We start from the raw sequence: 22348 nt of genomic DNA on the forward strand, positions 1-22348 counted from the left end.
AGGACGACACCCTCTGCCTGGGCAAGGGGGAGGGAGGGCTGTGTCCATTCGTCTTGTTCTTGCAGTTAGGGCTGTGGGTCAGGACATTCAGCAAATTGCCCATTCCCCTGTACGTGCACTCAATAAATATTAATCGATGATGATGATGACAGTTTGTGTTTCTTTTGTGAATGCCAGTACTTCCCATTCTCATTCAATTCACCCTCTTTTGTTTGTTAGGGCAAAATTTTTCCAACCTGCTGAGAGTAACAGGTAATTAACACCACTTAATAGCTGTTAAGTAAGGTAATCATCTGGGGTTATTTTTCCCCTGAAAAAGTTCCTTTAGAAGTTCATGGTGCTGCTGAAGACGCAGGCTTATACCAGCTTTGCTCTGTTAAGGAGCATAGCGGTGCATGAGGTCAACTCCCTCCTCTGGAAACATCAGGCTCCTGTTGCATAAGAGGCCTGGCAGCAGAGCCTCACCTGGGAAACGCGGCTGTAGCGGGCAGTGAAAGTGGGAGATGTGGCCCTGGGGACTTGGAACCCTCTTCTCTAAGCAGTGTTGGGCTTCCTTCCCTTCACTCTGGGCTGGGCAGGCACTGTGGGTGGGACAGGTTGGAGAGGAGGGCGGGGCTCTTAGCTGTGCTAAATTCCCAGCCAGCTCTAGGCAGGTGGGGCTGATGTCCAGGCTCATTATCGTCTGCCCCGTGCTGAGTAACTAAAGGCAGAAGATGACCTGTTTCTGCCCTTGTTCCCCTTCCTGTCACCATGCTCTTCCTTGTCAGGTAAAATCATTGTGACTATTCTCTGGAAGTCTCCCAGGTTTAAAAAGAGACTGGCAGAAAGGATTTCCAGTTGCCATGTCGTTTGCCTGGAAGATGTATAAGGGATGACCCACGTGATGGAACGGATGTTTTCTTCCCAGGACATAAAGGAAAAAGTGACTGTCTCAAGCCCCTGAATGAAAGGATGGCTGTGAGTGTCCCTTGGGAGCAACTTTGGCCACCACATTCTGCCTTCCATAGTATAACTCATCCTTTAAATCTCCACTTGAGAGGCGGTCATCTCCAAGGGGCCCTCCTTCATTTCCTCACTCAGAACAACAGTTTCTTTTCTCCTTTCCTCCTGCATGGAGTGCTTATGTACTGCCTCGGTTTGTCCTCTGGCTTCTGTGTTTGTTGTTCCTAGAACCTGTGTTACACCTGGTCATTTACATTGAGTCTCCCCAGCTGGATGGCTTTGCATTCACCACCTAGTAAGTGCTTCTAATAAATATTTGCTGAATGAGTGTGAAAATTGGGCTCTCCAGCCCCGGAACAAGGCCTGTTGAACCCTTAACCCCACTGCCCTCCTCATTCTTGGAACATTCCTTTTGGTGAGTGCATCTCCTCTCAAACAGTCTGAGTCTTTGCCTGATCACTCCCTATAGTCTGGGAATGATTTCTACTCCCATCATCTCTGGCTCAAAGAAGAAAAGGAGTGGGAAGCTACAAGTGTTAAGAAGCTCTGAATTGCCAGCAAGTTGTAGGAGAATTTTGTCCCTTAAAAAATGTGGTATTATTTGAGAGAGCGCTTTTATTCTCGTCTCCTCCCTGAGTGAAATCTTAGGTAGTTCAGTAATTTAACAAGCGTGTGAGGAAACTGGCAGAGGCTTTTGAAATTCAAGTGTGTCTTGATGCTGTATGAAAACAATTATAAAAGGAAAGCTGGGAGGAGTGGGCAGAGCAAGGCTGGAATCCAAAGGTTTGGGCCTAAAAGGAAGCTGTCACCTTACAGATCTATCAAGTGTCCATTGAGATACCAGGAGGGTCAGAGACAGGTGGAAGGAGCTTGTGAGGCTGAATGAAGAAGTGGCCTGTGGAGGGTGGAAAGAATCCGGCCAGAACTGGAGAGGGGATTCTGGAGGTAGAAGGATGCTGGAGAGCTCACCTCCATCCCAGGAAGATGCCAAAGCCAACCCTCCAAGACTAGAGACCACTGGCCGCAGGGCTGCAGGGCCCCAGAGAGCCTCAGGGGTGCTCTCCCACGGGGTGGTGTGTGGGAGAGCCAGGAGCCAGAGACAACTGCTCTTGACTGCAAATCCCGGTTGCCCAGACTTGAGCCCCTGAAGCAGTAGTTGGTGAGCAGGGCTCGGTGAGCACAGGACCATAATGTGGGAGAAGACCACAGCCTCCGGGAGGGTTGGGTGGGAGGAGGCCTCACACCAGGGGTTTTAAAGAAGAAGCATCTGCCTTGTGTGCTCTTCAGATGGGATTGGGCATATTCCAGGTGTTATGGCCCAGTGACCCTTGTACAGTCTTCACACCTTGGCTCTATGAATCTCAGTTCAAGTGTTTAACAAAATCACCTGGAATGCTCTGAAAAATGCAGATTCTTGACCCGAAGAGTCTATCTAAAGAGTCTAGAGTGGAACCTGGAAATCTGCATTTGTAACAAGTGCCCTAGGCAATTTGGATGCTGGTGGCTGGGAGACTCTATTTTGGGAATCTGTGCTGAGGAGCCACTTCTCAAACTTTAATGTACATGTAAATCACTGGGAATTTTGTTAACACTGCAGGCTTTGATTCAGTAGGTCTGGGATGGGGCCAAAATTCTGCATTTCTAACAAGCTCCCAGGAGAAACTGGATGCTGGCACAGGGATCACACTTTGAGGAGCAGAGTTCTCAGTGACTTACATGGGACCTTGTTAGAAAGGGGGACTCTTTGGCCCCACTCAGACCCACTGCATCTGAAACTTGGAGGGGGAGTGGGGTCAGCAATCTGGGTTTTAGCAAAAGCTCCAGGGGATTCTAAAGTATCATGAAGTTTGAGAACCACTGCTAAAAGATGGGGAAGCTTAAAGAAATGGGTGGGAAGCAGGGTGGGAGCAGCTGAGCTGTAGATCAGGGCACTAGGCCCAGTCAGTCACCTCCTGCCTTGGTTTCCTTCTCCTCCAGAAACAAAGCTGAGACCCGTGAATTCCGATGGAAGAAGACTTCTTCCTCATGGTGTTGTGTGTACATGCTTTTCCTCTTGGATCAAAGCAGGAGAATTTCCCCAGTCGACTGGCTGGGATCTGTAATTTATGCAGGATGGTTGGCCTGCATCCCCTGCACAGGGTACAGCTGGCGGTGAGGGCCCCAAGGGAAATTACAATGGGGCTAGAGGTGCCTGAGCCAATCAGTGTCAGTCAGGCTGGAAGCTGGTCCCCAGTGAGGAGTGAGGACAGGAAGGGTCAGGCAGCTCCCAGGGTGCTGGGCAGGGCAAGAGTGGAGCCCAGAGCAGTCTACAAAGGCAGTGTCTGGAGCATGTGTGGCCGGTTGCAGATGTGTCATGCACAGCTAAATCCCAGCAGGGGCCTCTGGGCCCTCACTCCCTGGGTAGTCAGGAGCAGTGGGCAGCAGGGGTGCTGGTTTTGACCCCCCTTCTCTCTCTGTGCCTTTTCCTCCCTGTGCTGCCTTCTCTCAGTGGAGAGGTGGAAATGAGTCCAAGTGGCTGCCAAGAAGCAACAGGAACATCCACAGCGTGGATTAAATGTGTTCAGGGAGGGTAAGCGAAGAAAGGAGAAACCAGAGGCCCCATGGGATGGAAAAGTGGGAGGCCTGGAGAGAAAGCTTTGCCTCTGGGGCTGGAAGTAGCCTATCACTCCTCTGCCCTTCATGCCCTCACTGACCACTGGGCCTCCCCAGGCCAGGAGGAAAATTACTCTGTCTTCAGGTCCTGGGTCACTCAGGCAGGCAACCTTCTCTTGCTTTCTCTAACTTATTTTCCTTCGTGTTCCTGGTGCAGGCCCAGGGGGAAAATAATGTGCTACTGGTTTCCCTTGAATAGTGGCCCAGGCCCTGGCGGTCAGTCATGAGGGTCCAATTCTGGCCATGGAAGGCCAAGATCAAAGCAATACTTGGTCCAGGCATTTAGGAGAGCTGCTAACAGTGAAGGGTTCTGAGTCACATCCACAGTTCCTGGTGTACATAAAATCAGTAGGTGTCATACTAATTTTATGGTGACTTTAAATTATTCTAGGACAAGACATGGTCGTTCACACCTGTAATCCCCACAATTTGGGAGGCTGAGGTAGGAGGATCACTTGAGCCCAAGAGTTGAAGACTGGCCTGGGAAACATAGACCCCATCTCTTAACAAAATAATTTTAAAAAATTTAAAATAAGATTATAATTCTAGACTAGGTGATTCTGTGTTAAGTTTCTTATGTAGCAGAGCCTTTGTCTTATGGCTTAAAAATATGTAATAAACTTTGATGCAAATTTCAGGAGGTCAAAACATTTAATATGCCAGCACCAACAAATAGGGAACACTCAAGTCGACCCAACCCAAATCCCAGCTGGCAGAGTATTCCTACTGTATCATGCCATTTGAGGTTGGGTGCTAGTCCCTGACACAGCAGGGCCTATGGGGCTGGGCAGCCTTCATGGATGCCCAGGCTGGTACAGTCTCTCCAAAGACAACCTTCATCCAGAGTGATTAAAGAGCACATGGCCTCCTGAGAGCACAGGGACCCAGAATGTGGTTTCCTGACAGTGCCTGGAGATGCTTTTCTCATAGTCTTGTGGTTTAGCAAAATCCTAGTTTTCCAAGCATGGCATCCATGTCGGCTCCTTCCTGCTGTCCCCTCACCTAGATGTAAATTGAGCAGGGGCTGACTACGTGCTCACATGCATGATTATTCATTTGGGAACAAATGGAGAATGATCTCCACGCTGGGAATATTGACTTCGTCCTGGGCATCCCAGAGGGATCCTCTGTTTTAGGGCCAGTTTAGTATGGGCTGAGGAATCAAATAGAAGAGATATTATCTTTTTCTCCACGCTCATTGGCTCCTGGGGCAAATAAACCTTGGGGCAGACACACAGAACTGGATTATTGCTGTTGAAAACAGGCAAGGACTGAGGTTTTTTATGATTTGAGAGTCAGGCTGTTGAAACAGCCCTTGGATTCTCTTCCCACTTAAGGAAGCTGGAACTTGGTTCAATCAGAGGGAGTCAGGAGACTGAATCGAAAAGTCAGGAAACCAACTTTGGTTCTGGGTCATTTCATTGACTTTAACGGTAAGAGCAACAAGTTATCCACCTGAGAATGGTCATCAGCTAGTATATGATTACTAAAAATAATGACTGGCCAGGCACGGTGGCTCACACCTGTAATCCCAGCACTTTGGGAGGACAAAGAGGGCGGATCATGAGGTCAGGAGTTCAAGACCAGCCTGGTCAACATAGTGAAATCCCATCTCTACTAAAAGTACAAAACTTAGCCAGGCATGGTGGTGCATGCCTGCAGTACCAGCTACTTGGGCGGCTGAGACAAGAGAATCACTTGAACCTGGGAGGTGGAGGTTGCAGTGAGCCGAGATCATGCTACTGCACTCCAGCTTGGGTGACAGAGCAAGACTCTATCTCAGAAAAGATAATAATGATAATAATGATCACAACACAATAGTGATGTCTTCTTTTGTTGGAGGCTTCTTCACTTTTGAGAGCACTGTCATTCATAGTACATCCTGTGTCTCTGGCTGGTAGGTATGGCATTTTACAGATGGGGAAAATAAGACTCAGCATGGGTAGCTGCTTTTCTAAATATCACACAGTTAAGTATTATGTAACTGTAGGAATTTATATAATGCTTTGAGACACTGGGCTAATATATTGAGACTTATGGGATTATAGCTGTAAAGCTTGTTGTCCGAGTTGACAGGGGCATTCAGAGATGGGTGGAAACTCTGAGTCTCACAGCTTCCACTCTCTTCAAGATAAACTCAGCACCAGGAGCTTCCCCGTGGCTTCCATAGCTGTGACTTTTAATGTGTTTGGTCCCAGGCATGCTGACACCAGCCCCACAGAAATCTTATGCCTTTGGGATGCATGAAGAGCAGACAGATCTCCAACAACAGGGGCGCTTGCTGCCTCTCCATCTTCTTCATCTTTTCCCTTCCCCTGGTCTTAGGGAATCCCTTTTCTCCACCAGGAGCATTATTCCCTTGCTTCAACTCCAAGCATCCTCTTTCTACTTCTTTTCCTTTGGGGGTAAGAACAATCTCTCCTACAACCCCTGATGCCCCTCTCCACCACAGTAGTAAAAGTAAGACAGGACTTGGCACATGATTCCACTGTTTTCATAATCTATAAAGGGTACCAATCAGCTGCAGGTCATTGATGGGATAAAACAGCAAACAAATGGATACATGAATGAATGAGAGGATGCATAACTAGAAATAAAATATTTAGAATGCAGACAAGTAAAATTCCTGGAAAAACAAGATTGAGGACAACAGCTTAGAGCTGAGCTGAGCATGGCATATACTGCTCTGTTGGATGGAGGGCACATGTGTGCAGGGATGGAAACCTGCTAGAAGGTTCTTGCACCAGCCTGGAGAGGAGGTCCAGGGGCGGGATAAATAAAAAGGAAGGAACAAATGCAAGTGGCTGTGAAGAAGCAAGATTTGGAAACAGACTCATATGGAGACTGATGAGAAGAAGGAGTCAGAGATGGTATGATTAGTAGAAGTTGGAAATTTAGGAGATAAAGTTTGCAGGAATTGGCAGGAACATGAATTTCAGCACAAAATGGTTGTGGGATATCCAGGGGGAAATGTTTGCCAGCAAATGAAAATTGACTGTTAGCATCTGGGCAGGAAGTCAGGACAGGTGGAATAAAGTTAGCATTTACACAGTCCTTACCTGATATCATTAGTGTCCTTGAATAGGGGCCCTTTGAGGTGGCCTTGTTAAGGAGCCACCCCAGGTCAGTGACTTCCATCTCTCTATGCTTTTGCTTTCATTGTTCCACTTCTAGGATGCCGACCTCCAGTTCCCACACATGATTAGGTTTTACTCGCCCTTTCCAACCTCCCTTTGATCACAGACCTTCCATGATCCTCCCTGGTTGGAATGAATCCCACAATACTCATGTTGAGATTTAGAATTTATGACTCTAGAAAGCAGGTAATAATTGATATGACAATTCAGTAGGCTGTGGCTTGCATGAAACAGTTTCTCCATTTGTTGAGTGAAAGAATGAGATTGGCACCATTCAACAGCTTCTCTTATTAAAAAAAAAGTGTTTTCCAAAGCTAAGGGATAACTCAGGGTCATGGGGCTGTGGTGAGTGCTTGCATCAGCATCTCTGTATTTTGCTTGGAAGCTTTAGGGGTGGTCTTTATATAACAGATACTCTCAGAGTTGGGAGGGAACGCCTGGTCTGACTGCCAACACAAATAAATAAGCATTATGCCTGCCTGGTGGCTATTCAGCCCCTGCCCGAGCATGTCCAGTGACAGGGAGCTGTGTCCTGCCAGCCTCGATGGCTTGTTAAGGGCTGGGTGGATGGTTGGGGGAGAATAAAGAGTGAAGAACACAACTTTGCTTTTCCCATTGATTACTCCTTCTGGGATTTGCTGACGGTGTCATATGAGATAGGTTAAATCACGCTATGGTAAAAAAACAACAACACTTACCTTTTGGCAGCTTAAAACAACACAAGTTTCTTTATTGCTTACACTCTAGCCCATCATGAGTTGCTTGGGGGCCTCTTTCCTTACTTGTGGCTTCAGGATGATGGAGTACCCACCATCTTAAATGCTTTTTGCTTTGTCAGAGGAAAAGGAAAAGAGACTCTGGAGCATTTTGTATCAGCCGTTAAGTGGTCTGGCCTTCTCTCCACATCAGTTCTGCCCACAGCCCAACGGCACCCCCAACCCTCGAGACCTGAAAAATGCGACCTTACCACCTTCCAGGAGGTTGAGTGTTGGGTGTGAGTGGAGGCAGCCATAATGGCTATGGCGCAGGCCTCATGCAAATGGCCTGGCTGATTTCCATTTGGTCTAGGAGGACGAGGTTCCCTACCTCTTTCACATAATTGTGACAAGGAGCAGCTGGGGAAGTAGGTAAGGACCAGTGTGTGTATCAAAAGGTCACTGTCACTCCTAAAAGTCTCTGGATTAGTTGGAGGAGCCTCTTCTACTTGTAAGTAGTAGTGTTTTAGGTAGTAAGAGGTCAGTGGTCAGTGTTCTAGGTAGTAAGAGGTCATCTGGAGAAGCCACCTGAAATGGCAGAGTAAATTATTCAGTTTTTTTTCCAGCCGTCCAAAAGGCTGGAGACCTCTGTGACTAGCTGGCCTCCATTAAGCAGTTTTCCTCTGCATGGAGACAGTGATGAATCCTCCCTGCTTGAAAGGTTGCAGCCTCCACAATCAATCAAGCCCCAAAGAGAGAAGAAGCGGTGGTGATTAAGAGTGAGACCTGAAATCCAAACTGTAATCAGTCAGAGATTTGTCATTGGAGTTGGAGATGGAGATGGAGAAATAATGGATGATTCAAGGCCCATGGTGGCTGTCTCTAAACGTGTTAATTACCTCAGCTTAAGTGGCTGAAACCGATGATTAGAAACTGTGGAGATGTGCACAGCAGAACTCACAGCCACTGCCTCCCGGGGCTGGTGCACCCAGCTCTGAGAAAGTGGGCTTTCTCTTTGAATGGGAGGGGGTAGGGTGATGCCTTGGCTGGGGGTAGATAGGGTTGGTTAGCACAGCTCTGAGGTCCCTATACACTAGGGACATGGCGTGCCCCCTCCTGCCAGGTGGTTGAGATTCACAGGGGCTGGCTGTACCCAGTTCACCCACCAAGGGTCACCACCTCCGGAATGATGGCTCCTTTGTTCTGATTCCTCAGGTGACTGCCTGAGAAGTCTAAGGTGAGGGTTAATGCAATTCATCTGCACTGGACTTTGAGACTAAAGAAGGTGCCCCATAGTTACAAAATGTCTTACACGTGTCCTGTGCATGTCTTTATTTTTAATGTGTGCGTATGTGTTTCTCCCTCTGCATCTGCCATCTGGGGTAGTTAGCTCATCTAACTAAATTGAGAGACCAAAGTCATGGTCCATACCCAGATGGGATGGTTTGAGGGAGTTTGTTCTCCACCCAAAGACATCTTAGTTTGTAACCACAGGCTGCATATCTAATGCCAGCCAACCATGTTGTAAACATGTGCACTTGGTCAGTTCAGTGCACTTTACCAAGTATTTGTTAGGTCTCTCCTAACTGCTGTGCATTGTACAAAGGCACTTTGTAAATGGAAATGAGAAAAGAATAGACGTTGGCTAAGATGGCTTGCAGAATGCTGGACAGAGGAGTCTATCTGTATTGGGAGGTGGGAAGAGGATGATGACTCCACAATGGATAGATTAGGAAGGTACCCCTGGGAGGGGGTCAGAAAACATGCTGTGGGGCCCAGAGGTACAGGGAAGGGTGGAGGAACAAGGGAGGGTGGGCAGAACTCCCAATAGAAAGTGGCATTTGAGGCCAGGCACAGTAGCTCATGCCTGTAATCCCAGCACTTTGGGAGACTGAGGTGGGCAGATCACCTGAGGTCAGGAGTTCAAGACCAATCTAGCCAACATGGTGAAACCCCATTTCTACTGAAAAATACAAAAATTAGCTGGGCGTGGTGGCAGACACCTGTAATCCTAGCTACTCGGTAGGCTGAGGCAGGAGAATTGCTTGAACCCAGGAGGCGAAGGTTAGAGTGAGCCGAGATCACGTCACTGTACTCCAGCCTGGGTGACAGAGTAAGACTGTGTCTCAAAAAGAAAAAGAAAGAAAGAAAGAAAGTAAGTGGCATTTGAGATGGGCCTTGCAGGATATTTCAAAAGATTTTGATAGGAAGACCAAAGCATTCATGATAGCCTAAGCAATACAAAGTATATTTATATATTATATAAATAAATATATTTAGTAATATATATCTATATCTCCCTACATAACTGGGTAAAATGGTGCATTTATATATGTAGCCTTCCCTACTGCTGGTCTAGGTGCCAAATTTCTTACAGTTACCCTTTAGCTTACAACTTTGATTTCTGATAAAATGTAAGCACCCTTGGGAGCAGCTTTTCAATGATTTTAAGCTCCTTTTACCCATTTATACCTGTGTGGCTGGGTTGGAGGTGGAAGAGCTTAGTCTTCCTGCTGTTTGCTTCCCACCATCAGGCCTTTCTTGGTCAGGATCAGTTTCTTCCCTCTTCCCGCAGAGGCTACACTGTCCCTCTTCGTCATTGCTAATTGTTCTTTTTCTTGTGTTCCTCTTGCTCCATCCACCATCAGGCAAAATGCCACTGCCTCCTGAGGCTGGCCATTTTTTCCTGACCCTCCTATATTTGTGATAAATGTACATATTCACTTTAGGTTTGTGAGTTACTATAGGAGGATACACAGGGGCCAGAAAAATAAGAGCAGGGCAATTATGAATTCATTAGAAACCCTTGCAGTATTTCTTCTAGTGGTCCTGTCTTGGGTCAGATGACACATGGACTGGACCAGCTCTTCCAGTCTTCTCAGTGGCCATCCATGGGTGACCCCTAGGAGCAAGCACGGTATTCTGTTAACAGCAAGTAGTGCACTGAGGGCTTGTGTCATTTGGGTTTGGGTATAATAAAAAGAGGAGTGCCATAAAAAGAAGAACTTACCAGAAATGGATCTGTGTTGGGGCAGTGGCTCTATGTTGCTCCAGGGAGGGCCTTTGTATCAACTGCCTGTGAGAGGCAGTGTCCAGGCAGAAGTCAGCTGCCATAGAAGCAGGAGTGGTGTTTTCCTCCTCTAACTCAGGGCTGTGTCTCTGCTCCCTCTTCAGCTGGTACTGCCAGAATACTCCATCCATAGCCTCTTCTGCATCATGTTCCTGTGTGCGCAAGAGTGGCTCACGCTGGGGCTGAATGTCCCTCTACTGTTCTATCACTTCTGGAGGTAAGTCGGACTGGGACTGGTCTATCCTTTGTCTTTTCTGCCAGGGCAGCCTGCTCTCCAGTGATGATGTCCCCCAAATAGACAGCTTCTAGTGCCTTCCAATCATCCCTTCCTTTCTGGGTCTCTGTCTTTAAAGCCCGTTCCCAAAGTGCTCTCAGGCAGCAGGTCCAATAAGAGAAGGCCCTTTTTGTTGGTTTCATTAACCACAACCCCATCCCTTGCAGGTCAGTGTTAAAAGCATCTATAGTAGCATTCACAACAGCCAAAGAGTGGAACCAACCCGAATGCCCATCAACTGATAAATGGAGAAACAAAATATGGTATATCCATACAATGGAATATTATTTGCCAATAAAAAGAAATGAAGTACTGATATATGCTACAACATGGAGCCCTAAAGAAAGGATCAATGAAAAAAGCCAGACACAAAAGGCCACATATTTCATGATTCTATTTATATGAAATGTCCAGGATAGGCAAATCTATAGAGACAGAAAGTAAATTCATGGCTGCCAGGGACTGGGAGGGAATGAGATAGGGAATGACTGCTAGTGGGTCAAAGGTTTTCTTTTTAGGGTGATGAAAATGTTCTGAAATTAGATAGTCATGATGGTTGCACAACTCTATGAATATACTAAAAACCACTGAATTGTACAATTGTACACTTTAAAAGGGTGACTTTTATGGTATGTAAATTGTATCTTAATAATAAAAAAATGCACCTACCAGATGGGCTGGATTTTCTGGGACAGTTATAATTTCATATATTCTATTCCCTTCTAAGACCATGCGTCAGATAATGTGATTTTTGGCTTTTTGTAAAATAGAGTCACCATATGGACATAGGAGGCAGAGGTGGAGGAATATCAAAATAGTAGAGAAGGTATTTGTGCAGATAAGTTGCCTGCTCTTGACCCTTTGCTGCCAGAGCATTGGACTCCAAATTGTTTTATCATTGTTATTCTACCATAAAATCTGGCTTGAATTTAGCCACACCTAAGACATGCACTCCTTCATTTAGAAAACATACAGAATACATTCTACACGCCAGGCATTGTGAGGGATTTCACGTTAAGTGTAAAGCAAAACCTTTACCCTTAAAGAACGTACATCCTAGTGGTAGAGGGGAATATGTTCTTAACAGACATATGAGGAATACAGGTAGGAGCATAGAGAAAGAAGCACTTAAATAGACTCAAGAGTGACTTTGGAAAAGCACATTCCATAGAGAGGGACCAGCATGTATAAAGGCCCAGAGTTAAGAGAGCACTTGGTGTGTTTGGGAAATAGTAGTTGTTCAGTGAGGTTGGATGTAGGGTTCTTCAAGGGAAATAAGAAGAGACCGGTTGGCAGACAGCTGAGAGTGTGATATGGAGGGCCTGAAATGATTTTATGGGGAAGGTGCAATTAATTTATTCTGTAGGTAATGGAAAATGATCAGAAACTTTAGAAGAAGACAATGGCATTACCTGATCTGATTTTTAGGAAGGTGGCCTGGGAAGTAGTGTGAAGGATGGGTTAGAGGGTGAAATATTGAGATTGAAATCCATCTGGGGGGTTATGGTGGGAACTCCAGGTGGAGAGATGAGAGAGCCTTGACCCAGGTAGTGGGAGTCAGAATGGTGAGAGAACAGAAGAATCCGTGGAAGTGAACTGGACAGGCCTTGGCCCATAATTGGGTGCAGGTGAGGGAGAGGACGCCTCTAGGCTGGGTGGCCGGGAGGTTGATGGTGCCATTGACCAGGGCCAGTAGGGTAGAAGAAATCTCAGGTTTAGGGAGGAAGGAAAAAGATTCAGTCACATTGAGAAGCCTCACTTTAAGTAAAGGCAATCTGCTATCATCTGAATTAGAGAGAAGTCAAATAGAAGATCCAGGATTCACAACAACCAAGTGAGCTGGGTTTCATTTTCTGTGTTTGACACATGGGGACACAGAGACTCACAAAGGTTAAGTCAGCTGTGCAGCGTTGCTCAGCTTGGACGTGGCAGGGCTGAGGTTATGCCCCACCTCTGTACGAATCCCAGTCCGAGTCCCTGCTGCCTGACACACTGTCCCAGGGGCTGGCTCTTCTCCCCAGGAAAGGAGTTTGTCCCAAGGTCCTTCAAGTAGGGGGCTGTCAAGGCAGGGTATCAGAAATGTGATTGACAAAACATCGATCAGGGCACTGCTTGTGGGGTGAGCGCTTGTCCAAAAGGGAGGAAAAGGAGAGGCAGCCAGTGTCCACAGACTTGGAAAGTTCATCTCTATGGAGGAAGGGAGGGGCTATAATCTCCTTGCCAGTAGGCACTTTGTCTTACCTTTTTTTTGAATCCCTGACAGGATCTAGTCTAGTTCCTGGCAATTAGTAAGTTCTCAGAACATGAAAGAAAAAAAGAATGAGGAGGAGAGGAGTCCTTTAAAAATCAAAGGCCTTGTACACCCTTTATCCCCCTTTCCATTCCCCCTCCTTTCCAAAAGGTCCAGATCAGTGACATTTCTCATACAGAGAAAGTCCCCTCCTGCTCTGGCTCTTAGTTTGCGTAAAGGAAATAGGACTGTCTGCTGTTGACACAGTACCTGTTCTTCCCAGGTTATTTGCATAGATCGCCTCACATAATAGTCCACAACAGCCCTGTGCGGAGGGCAATTCCGTCCCCATTTCACAGATGAGAAAGTTGAGGCTCAGCTGGATTAATGAGTGACCCAAGGAAAGTCAGTGTGGTGACAAGTGACTGGCAGGGCCTTTGCTCTTTCCACGGAGCCATATGGCCACCCTGCCCTTCTGCCTCCACTTAATGAGGTCACCTGGGAATAAAACTACAGTGACAGCAAATAGCTTTTGAGATCGCTCCCAGGAAGAGGAGAGGTGAGTGGCCTGGAGGGCTGTGAGCTGGCAGTTGTCATCGAATCTGGCTTGTGATTTCTTTTCAGCACAGTGTCAGTGACAGGTAATGTCAGTGCAGTTCTCTGAAGGGGAAGGAGGAGGGAGCAGAGATGCTGGATCTGCGAGTTGCTACATTGCAGGATGTTCTTCAAAGCCAGTGTGATTAATCTCCGGGTTGGAGCCCTCTCCCCACCTGGAGCCCTCTCCCCAGGCCCATGCTCACCATTGAGGACCACTGTCTGTCCCAGAGCCCAGGGAAGCCATTTATTTGCACTCCTGGCCTCTGGGTGTCTTTACCAGAATGACTGAAAAAGGAACTCGCTGAGAGATTCCAGCTGCACTTTGTTCTTGGGCTGGGCAGGAGGCTGTGGCCAGGTCGCTGGGGGCAGTGTCCTGGGGGCAGTGACCACTTCCCAAGGGACTCAGGAGGCTCAGACTCCTGCCCCAGGTCTCACCAAGCCTGATGGCTTCCCTCCTCAGGGACTGTGGCCAGGTGAGCGTGGGGAATGTAGTATTTTGGGCTTCCCTCCTCAGGGGCTGTGGCCAGGTGAGCCTTGAGAATATGGTATTTTGGACTCCCCTCCTCAGGGCCTGTGGCCAGGTGAGCCTTGGGACTGTAGTATTTTGAAGTAGACACAGTTCATGTTAGCTGCTCCCCCTCCTCCTCTTTCCCACCCACGTTCTTTCGCTCACCCAGCTGCCGTCCGGGGCCCGCTCTCTCCCGACAGATGGCTGATGTTCTTTTTTAGTTCTAGGTCCCACTATCAAGAAGGAAAGCACCTGTAAACTGCTCTACACTCAAGTGGGAAGAGGATGTCCTGAAGTACTCAGGATTTTCAATAAGGGTCTGTGTATAGTAGTTTTTAGGGTAGAATGGAGGTACGGTGGCGCCCCAGCAGTGGCAGTAGAGCCCCATACCTCTGCCTACACCTGTCCTGAGAGGCGGCTCTTCCTCAGACTCCCAGGCAATGCCAGGTGACACATGTCCCCTTCTGTTTGAGCAGCTTTGTGTATGGGTGAAATTGCCATGATGCCAGTGGGTCGGAGTATTTGGGGATTTACTACCTGCTGGAAGATAGTGGCTGAGCCACTCTTCAGCGGTGCTTGAGCTGTGATTTGGGCAGAAGGCAGGCAATTGCTTGGCAGGGATTGCTCGACAGAAGCCCTGCATCAGAAGGGCTTGCCCAGGTGATGCCAGAAGTACCAGGACCTCAGAAACAATGATGTCCTCTCTCCCTGCAGGTATTTCCACTGTCCGGCAGATAGCTCAGAACTAGCCTACGACCCACCAGTGGTCATGAATGCCGACACTTTGAGTTACTGTCAGAAGGAGGCCTGGTGTAAGCTGGCCTTCTATCTCCTCTCCTTCTTCTACTACCTTTACTGGTGAGTATCTGCCCCCCCTGGTGGTTTTGACTCCTGCAACAAAAGGAAGAGAATTTCAGGCTGGCCTCTGGGAGGCAGCCTTTGGGAGATGGCCTGCAAGGGTGGGAGTCAAGGCCAGTGGGGTGTGGCCCTAGCTGTCTAACTCTGGCTCAGGAGCAAGGGCTTCTGTGTAGACAAGGAAAGGGCCAGGAGATCCTGCAGGAGGCCTTGCCTGCTGATGGGCACATCCTTAGGGCCATGCAGTGAAAACACCCTCTCAACATCCCTTTGGAGGTAACTGGTGAAGTGCAGTTGGCTACTCCTTCTTTCCTATAGGGCTTCCTGCCTCTCACAACTCTGCAGCTCAGCCCACCAGGTTGCCTGTGGCCCCGGGGCTCACGCTTATCTTCACTGTCCCTTGCCCTGTGGCCTGTTTGCAAGGATTCTTGGGAACCATAACAGAGGCTCCAACTCCCTGCCCCAGTCCCACAGTGGCTGTCATGGTTCATAAAGTGGCATTTTGGGTCACTAAATGCTTCATTTACCGTTTTCCCAATATTACATAACACCATTCCAATTAAGAAAAACCTGCTGACTTTGCAATCCTGTTTCAGGAATCTCCCCTGTTTGCACCTCTCCACTCGGAACATCCTAACTAAGCAGATAGTTATAAACAGACTATCTTGTGGTTTGACACCCCAGAGTGCCTTTTCTGCGAATGTCTCCTCCTCCTTCCTGCTCCTCTTTGGCTCATCTCTGGGGACTCTCACCCGCCACTTGTGATTCCATTGTTACCTGTGGCAGGGCCATGGTGATCTCCAAACCTCCCAGTGATGTTTCCAAAAGGGCATGGTTGACAGCAGCCAGGTGAAGAGGAGGAGAGGTTGGGATGCTAGACTCCACGCCACACCTAGGTTTGGATTGGGCTGTGGCAGGGCAGAATGTGGCTGCATTTGTCCAGCATTTTTTATTTATTTTTAAATTTTTATTTAAAGATGGGGTCTCACTGTTTTGCCCAGGCTGTAGTGCAGTGGTGCCATCACTGCTCACTGCAGCCTTGAACTCCTGGGCTCAAGCGATTCTCCCACCTTAACCTTCTGAGTAGCTGGGACTACAGGTGTGTCACCATGCCCAGCTAATTTTTTTTTTTTTTAAATTTTTTGTAGAGATGGGGTTTCACTGTGTTACCCAGGCAGGTCTTGAACTCTTCGGCCCAAGTGACCCTTCTGCCTCAGCCTCCCAAAGTTCTGACATTTAAAAATGAGCTTTGTACGTATTGCTCAACTTATGAGATAAATACTATCCTTACTCGCATATGAAAAATGAACTGAATCTGAGAAGTTAATGTTCCTGAATTCACAGCTAATGGCGTCACAGCTGTAAGTAGTATATCTTGAGTCTGATTTCAAAGACTGAACTCCTTTTTCCTTTTCCTTTTTTTTTTTGAGGGTATCACTCTGTCTCCCAGGCTGAAATACAATGGCAGGATCATAGCTTGCTACAGCCTCAAACGCCAGGCTCAAGGGATCCTCCTGCCTTAGTCTCCTGTGTAGCTGGAATTATAGGCATGCACCACCATGCTCGGCTAATTTTTGTATTTTTCTGTAGAGACAGGGTTTTGCCATGTTGCCCAGGCTGGTCTTGAACTCCTGGGCTCATGTGTTCCACCTGCCTCGGCCTCCCAAAGTGCTGGCATTACAGGCGTGAACCACTATGCCCAGTAGCTCTTAACTGCTGGCTATCTTAGAAAACCTCTAGAAAAGTCTTTATCAAAGTGAGGGGTAAGGAAGGGAGGAAGGTGTGCTTTTTAAAAATACAGATCCCTGGGCTTATAGCTACCTATTCAGACTTTCCAGGGCTGGGCTCTGTGTTTTAAACAAGCTCTCTGGACAATCCTGATGCACACCCTGGTGGCTCTGGAGCATTCTACTTGGTTCTGCCCTCCCTTGACATCCCCTGTGTCTGCAGACTCTGTGGGGGGCTCTGGAATGTTTACTACTCCAGCTTGCAGGGAGCCTGACAGTCTTTGAAGCCTCCGGAGATTTCCACGGTGCCCAGTGGGTTCACCTAAGTCTTTCTGACTCCAAGTCTGAACTATTTAACAACCAAAGGTTTGTCAGATGGGTTCCTGTCTTGGGAAACATACAGAGCGTGGACAAAGCCGTTGTGGGCTTAGGGACTTGATACCTCGGAGGTTAGTTTCTTCCCTGCAGTGTGCTCAACCCTGCTTTCTTTGTGGAGTCACAGACTTCCCCTTCTGCAGAGTCATGGGCTGAGTGGCCTGTCCCCAGAGACAGTGCTGTCTCTCCTGTAATCCAACAGGATGAGACCAGTGTTTTAATCAGCTCCTGCCCCTTTAGCCTGGGATCCACCTCAGTGTGGATGAAGACGGAGGCAAGATATTTCCCTCATTTCAGTTTTGTTGCAGCAGATGCTGGAGCCGAGGCGTCGCCAGGAAGAAGGCATATGAATTCACAGGGAGGGAAGCTGCTGTGCGTGCTCCGCTGTGGGGGGTGGGAGGGGGCGGGGTGGGGAGGGCTCGGCAGCTCCTCTCGGTTGGATGGGTGTGATCGTTCTATAACTGAGTGTGTTCCAGACAGTCTGTTTGACTGTCCTCTAGTTCATTACTTCAATTTGGCCCTGCCTTCATGATACATGTGTTAATCACTTTGTTTCTAAAACAAAATTGGAAACAGTTCCTGCAGCCTCACTGGGACCCTGGGTGGCCCCCACGGTCTCCTGCATTCTTTGTTGAATCTGGCCCCTTCGTGCTCTTTGGGGCTCCTTAAAAGACTCTGTTTCTCCCACCTTAGGAGCTGCTGGCCCCTCAGATCCAGAGCAGGTGGAGAGCACAGGAGCGCCAGCACAGGCCACCGTGGGAGGGAGAGAAGGGGACCCATGTGTATGCAGAGCCATGTCTGAACTGAGCTCAGGGCTAGAGACTCACACAGCAGCGAGGAAGACGGGGTGGGTGGTTTATGGTTTTAGCTTCCTGAGGAGCTCCTGAGGGCCTTGGAGGGGTTAAGAAATGCGTCTCATGTCCCCGCTAATAATTAGCGACATCTGGCTTCAGAGCCTGTGCTCTTTCTTCTATCCTGTTTGAATCACATGGCACCCATCACCCCACTTCACAGTTTGCCTTGTGGACCAGGTGATAATTTGAGGGTTGTGTTAGAAGGGGACTAGCTAACACAGATACTAATACTAGCTGGTGAGCCCAGTATGAACAGTATCCTAAAGTATTGGGCAATACTTTAGGTCACCTGAAGTAGTAGGACCACCCTCCTGCACGGTTATTCTGGATCATGCCTGTCCCTCCTCAGGTTTATTTCTCTCCATCTATGTTATTTATGGTTTACTTGTTCCTTGACACCAGAGACCATGTTGGTTTTAAATGGAAGAATGAATGAAAGTGAGTAAATAAAGATATCCACATGAGGCTTAGTACTGTCATGCAAAAAGCATTGGCTTTGGAGTTAGGATGTGGCTTCTCCCCCTGCTGTCACTCCTCATCTGGCCCTCAGCTTCCCCAGGTAGAGTAAGTCCCTCTTGCTCCAGATCTGACCAGTGGTTCTCTGTGCACATGAGATGTGTGAGGTTTCTGAAGATGGAACTTCAGCTACTCAGAAGAGCTCTTTGGGCCTCCACAGCTGCATAGGGTTAGAAGTAAAACCTTTTCACTTCTTTTCATTTCTTTTACTTCTTAGATGAATCTTTCTTCTCACTATAATGTGAAAAGGTAGTTGGTTTATTTTTCTGCCAAATAAAGAGGTATATTTTGATGCAGATCATTCCTTAGCCTTGCAAACTTAACCTGAAGTCCTTACTAAGAGCACAGGGATACATGTCCCCTTCACCCCCACTCTTAGTAGTATTGGGGCAATACTTTAGGTCACACGCTTTTAATGCATGTTTAATTCCTGGAGTCCATTAAAAATAGGAGGGCCAGGGAGTTACCCAATCAAGAGTTGACTGAGTTCTGGTGCCCAGAGGGCTTATGTTCCCATGCAGGCCTTTGCAATAACGATGAAGACCTTTTTCCCAGCACTAGCGTATTATCCAGTACCATCTGGGAGCCCCTGGACACAGCCGTCATGCAAGCACATGGCAGCTGCTGGCATAAAGAATCCACTGCACCCCCAGACCTGCCCTGCAATTGCACGAAAAGGAAAACAACCATAATAATCATCCTGATGAGAATAATAATAGGCACTTAGAGCAATCACGTCTTTTATCCAAGGGATACAATATGCTCTCCCCAGAAATGTTTATTCCAGTGTTGTGGGAAGTAGAAGGGGCACAGTAGTGCAGTTGGCGAGATGCTATAGTGACAGGAATGAGGGAGAAGCCAAGGAGTCTGGCCTCTGGAAGGTCCCTCTCCTGAGGGGCAGCGTGAGTCCTCTGTGGGCTTCCACTAACGCCTTCTTTTCCTTTTCTTTTTGCATTCAGCATGATCTACACTTTAGTGAGCTCTTAACGCAAAGACCATGCACGTCATCAGAGACTGAGATGGGAGAGACCTCAGATGGAGAGATGCATTTCTGCTGGTGACTGGAGGAGGGACCAGAATGGGGATATGTGAGAAATAGACCCGGCAGGCAGTCTGACTGAATGGGAGCTGGGATCACGCAGCCAGCCGGGAGCCAAGTTAACCCTGCGTGTCTGTTGTCGCCCTGTGTGTCAATCTTTGGCATTCGAATTCCACATACAGGGTCCTAGAGCCCTTCTGAGCATCAGTGGTGTGGGGGAGTAGGTGACAAAACACTAGACCTCTCCTGAGAGAGAATTGCTGCTTCCTGAATCCACTTCATTGAACAGCACCTTGCAAGTTCACACTGAGTTCCTGGGCCATGGGAGCGGAGGCTGGAAGGCTGCAAGGTGCTTGCTAAGGAACAGAATGACCCAGAGTCAAGGCCAAGTCTGCAGGGACCTGTTGAAAGCCTCGAGAATGCCTTGGCTGCCCAAGACTCTTGTTGCCTTTCTTCCAAGCCGTGGCCACACCCTTTTTCTCAAATGAGAGGGGCTGGAGGGTGTGTGGGTTTTGCCTTCAGCTGTAACCAGCCTTGAGCTCGCGGGGCTGTTTTCAGCTGAGGAGGGGTGAATATAGGAAAAATGGATTTTTGAAACGTTTGAAACATGTTCAAGGTGTTAGTTCTCCACCGCACAAGTTGTATTCTTCTTTTGCCACCTCAAACCATCCGAATCATTTAATGCAAATCAATTGGTCAATGCTAGTCAAAGCTATGTTCTTACAAAAACCCCAGACAGCTCAGAGCTCAGAAAATCCTGTGGAGTGTCTGCTCTGTACCATGGGCATCCGGCAGCCAGGAAGTGAGACAACATAATTATAACTTCGTTTTATGATGCTGCATCATTTGTACTGTTTAGGTCGACACGAGGACATCATCTTATTTAGAATTTTCCATTTGGCAATCTCTTTTGGGTGGGAGTTGTGCTGGGGGTTGTAAATAATGACAAGGCTGAGATTTTTATGATGTTTAAATTGGGCACAATGATTTTGACCTTATTCCCCAAACTTCTTTTCTACTGTTTAACATACACAGGCTATTTATACACATCCCCATCTCCCACCTGAAACCTGTGACTCAGGTTTATGAATGGTGTTTGTGTAGCAACACATTGTGTGCTATGTTTATTAAAATGCAGCGACAACTTGAGTGTCTCACTTAACTGGCTCTCTCATTTCAACCATTGCAGGCTGGATTTGTCTACATATGGTTGGAAAACTGATAGGAGGAAAAGGCAAATTTTCAAAAAGGCATCGTGCTGCTAAAAATTCTATGGAAAAGAAAATGCAGACTTTTACTCCGAGGTTTATGGTGTAAAACTGGAGAATTTGAGGTAATGATTTTGGGAGAAGGCTTCCTCTTGGCCAATATCTGCAGATTACCGACCAGGTAACTGTTGTTAGGGGTAGAGTTACCTTTGGGGCTGCTTGGACCTGGCTTTGGCTTCATTCCTGAGACGACTAGTGACCCTCATCCAGAGAGGCAAGCATTGGATGGCAGACTGCAGACGCTAATCTAACCGCACAGCCGTCCTGCAAATGCAACCGGATGTGGAAGGTGAATGATCCATGTTACTTCTCACCATGGAGCTGTTTTGTTTCTATACTCTGCCTCCTTTCAAAAAGATTTGAAGTGGCTCATAATAGGAGACACAAGTACACAAAGACCATTAAAATGGAAGTAGAGTGTTATTTTTTTGTTTTTTTTTTTTTGAGACAGGGTCTCACTCTGTCGCCCAGGCTGGAGTGTAAGTGGTACAGTCACGGCTCACTGCAGCCTTGACCTTCCCGGGCTCAGATGATGCTCCCACCTCAGCCTCCCGAGTAGACCACAGGTGCACACCACCACGCCTGGCTAATTTTTGTATTTTTTGTACAGATGGGGTTTTGCCATGTTGCCCAGGCTGGTCTCAAACTCTTGGGCTCAAGCAATCTGCTCACCTTCACCTCCCAAAATGCTGGGATTATAGGCTGAGTCACTGCCACTGGCCTGACAGCTCTTATGTTTATGAAAAAGAAACATCCAGATATTTCCCTCCCACAAGTTGTGATTGGGAAATAATTCTCGTGATCTGTTGTGAGTTTCAGTGAATTTTCAGTTCTTGGGAGAAGTTAATCATGATGATAAAGCTAAGAGTAAAGGGCATAGTGATGGGGCGCGGGCTGTGCACCAGGCACTGTGTTAAGTGCTCACACCACCCCACCCCTCACAGTGATCGTGTGACCTCACCCACCCCTCACAGTGATCGTGCCCAGCAGGTTAGATGTTCTCATCCCCACTTCATCCATGAGGGAACGAGGGAGCCTCAGGGAAGGTGAGTCCTCCCTAGGTGACGTAGTGCAGAACAAGGGCTTGATGCTATGAAGAAGTGGCCAAATAACGATAGTTATAAACCAAGGCATCTGGCAGTGATCTGGATGCTTCATATGCTTTTCCCTGATCCTCATAACAATACCACGAGGCAGATATGATCTCTGTTTTATAGATGAGGAAACTGAGGAGAGGAGTCACTTGCAGAGATCCACAGCTAGCAACGGGTATGTCTAGCTATAGCTGGGATTTAAACCCAAGTCTGCCTCTTCTCACATAATTTTGTTCTTATTGCCCAGTCTCTTACTGTGTATCCCACAGAAGTGACCAAAGGGAAGAAGAGAGGAAAAGCAGGAAAAACTCCTCTGTTTTCCAACGCGCAAAGTGAATATTTGCCTTGAGAGACAAAGAGCTCACCTTCCAAGCATGCATCAAGGAGAGAGCTTCCTAGGGAGCAGAGTCATCTCCTGCAGGTGGTGTTGGTGAACTGGTTCCCATTCCCTTAGAGCGGTAGAGCTGTAGGCCTGGTGTGGCTATGCCTAAAGGGTCAGAGGGGAACCTGGAAGA

The 22348-nt window shown here is 47.7% G+C and overlaps 1 protein-coding gene across 2 annotated transcripts in view; it reads left to right on the forward strand.

The window, feature by feature from the left end:
* CNIH3 (cornichon family AMPA receptor auxiliary protein 3) overlaps window positions 1–22348 on the forward strand; it is a 300156-nt gene that overhangs the window by 240738 nt on the left and 37070 nt on the right. The window contains exons 7-9 of one of the 2 annotated variants that reach the window (XM_023203655.1): window positions 10601–10713; window positions 14820–14963; window positions 19392–20615. In XM_023203655.1, coding sequence (XP_023059423.1) covers window positions 10601–10713; window positions 14820–14963; window positions 19392–19419 — 285 coding nt within the window. In that variant the 3' untranslated portion in view covers window positions 19420–20615. Of the gene's footprint in view, window positions 1–10600; window positions 10714–14819; window positions 14964–19391; window positions 20616–22348 lie in introns of those variants that run through there. The other variant, XM_023203656.1, reaches the window with a different exon arrangement.

The sequence above is a fragment of the Piliocolobus tephrosceles genome, chromosome 1, assembly GCF_002776525.5.
Source record: "Piliocolobus tephrosceles isolate RC106 chromosome 1, ASM277652v3, whole genome shotgun sequence".
NCBI classification, from domain to species: domain Eukaryota; kingdom Metazoa; phylum Chordata; class Mammalia; order Primates; family Cercopithecidae; genus Piliocolobus; species Piliocolobus tephrosceles.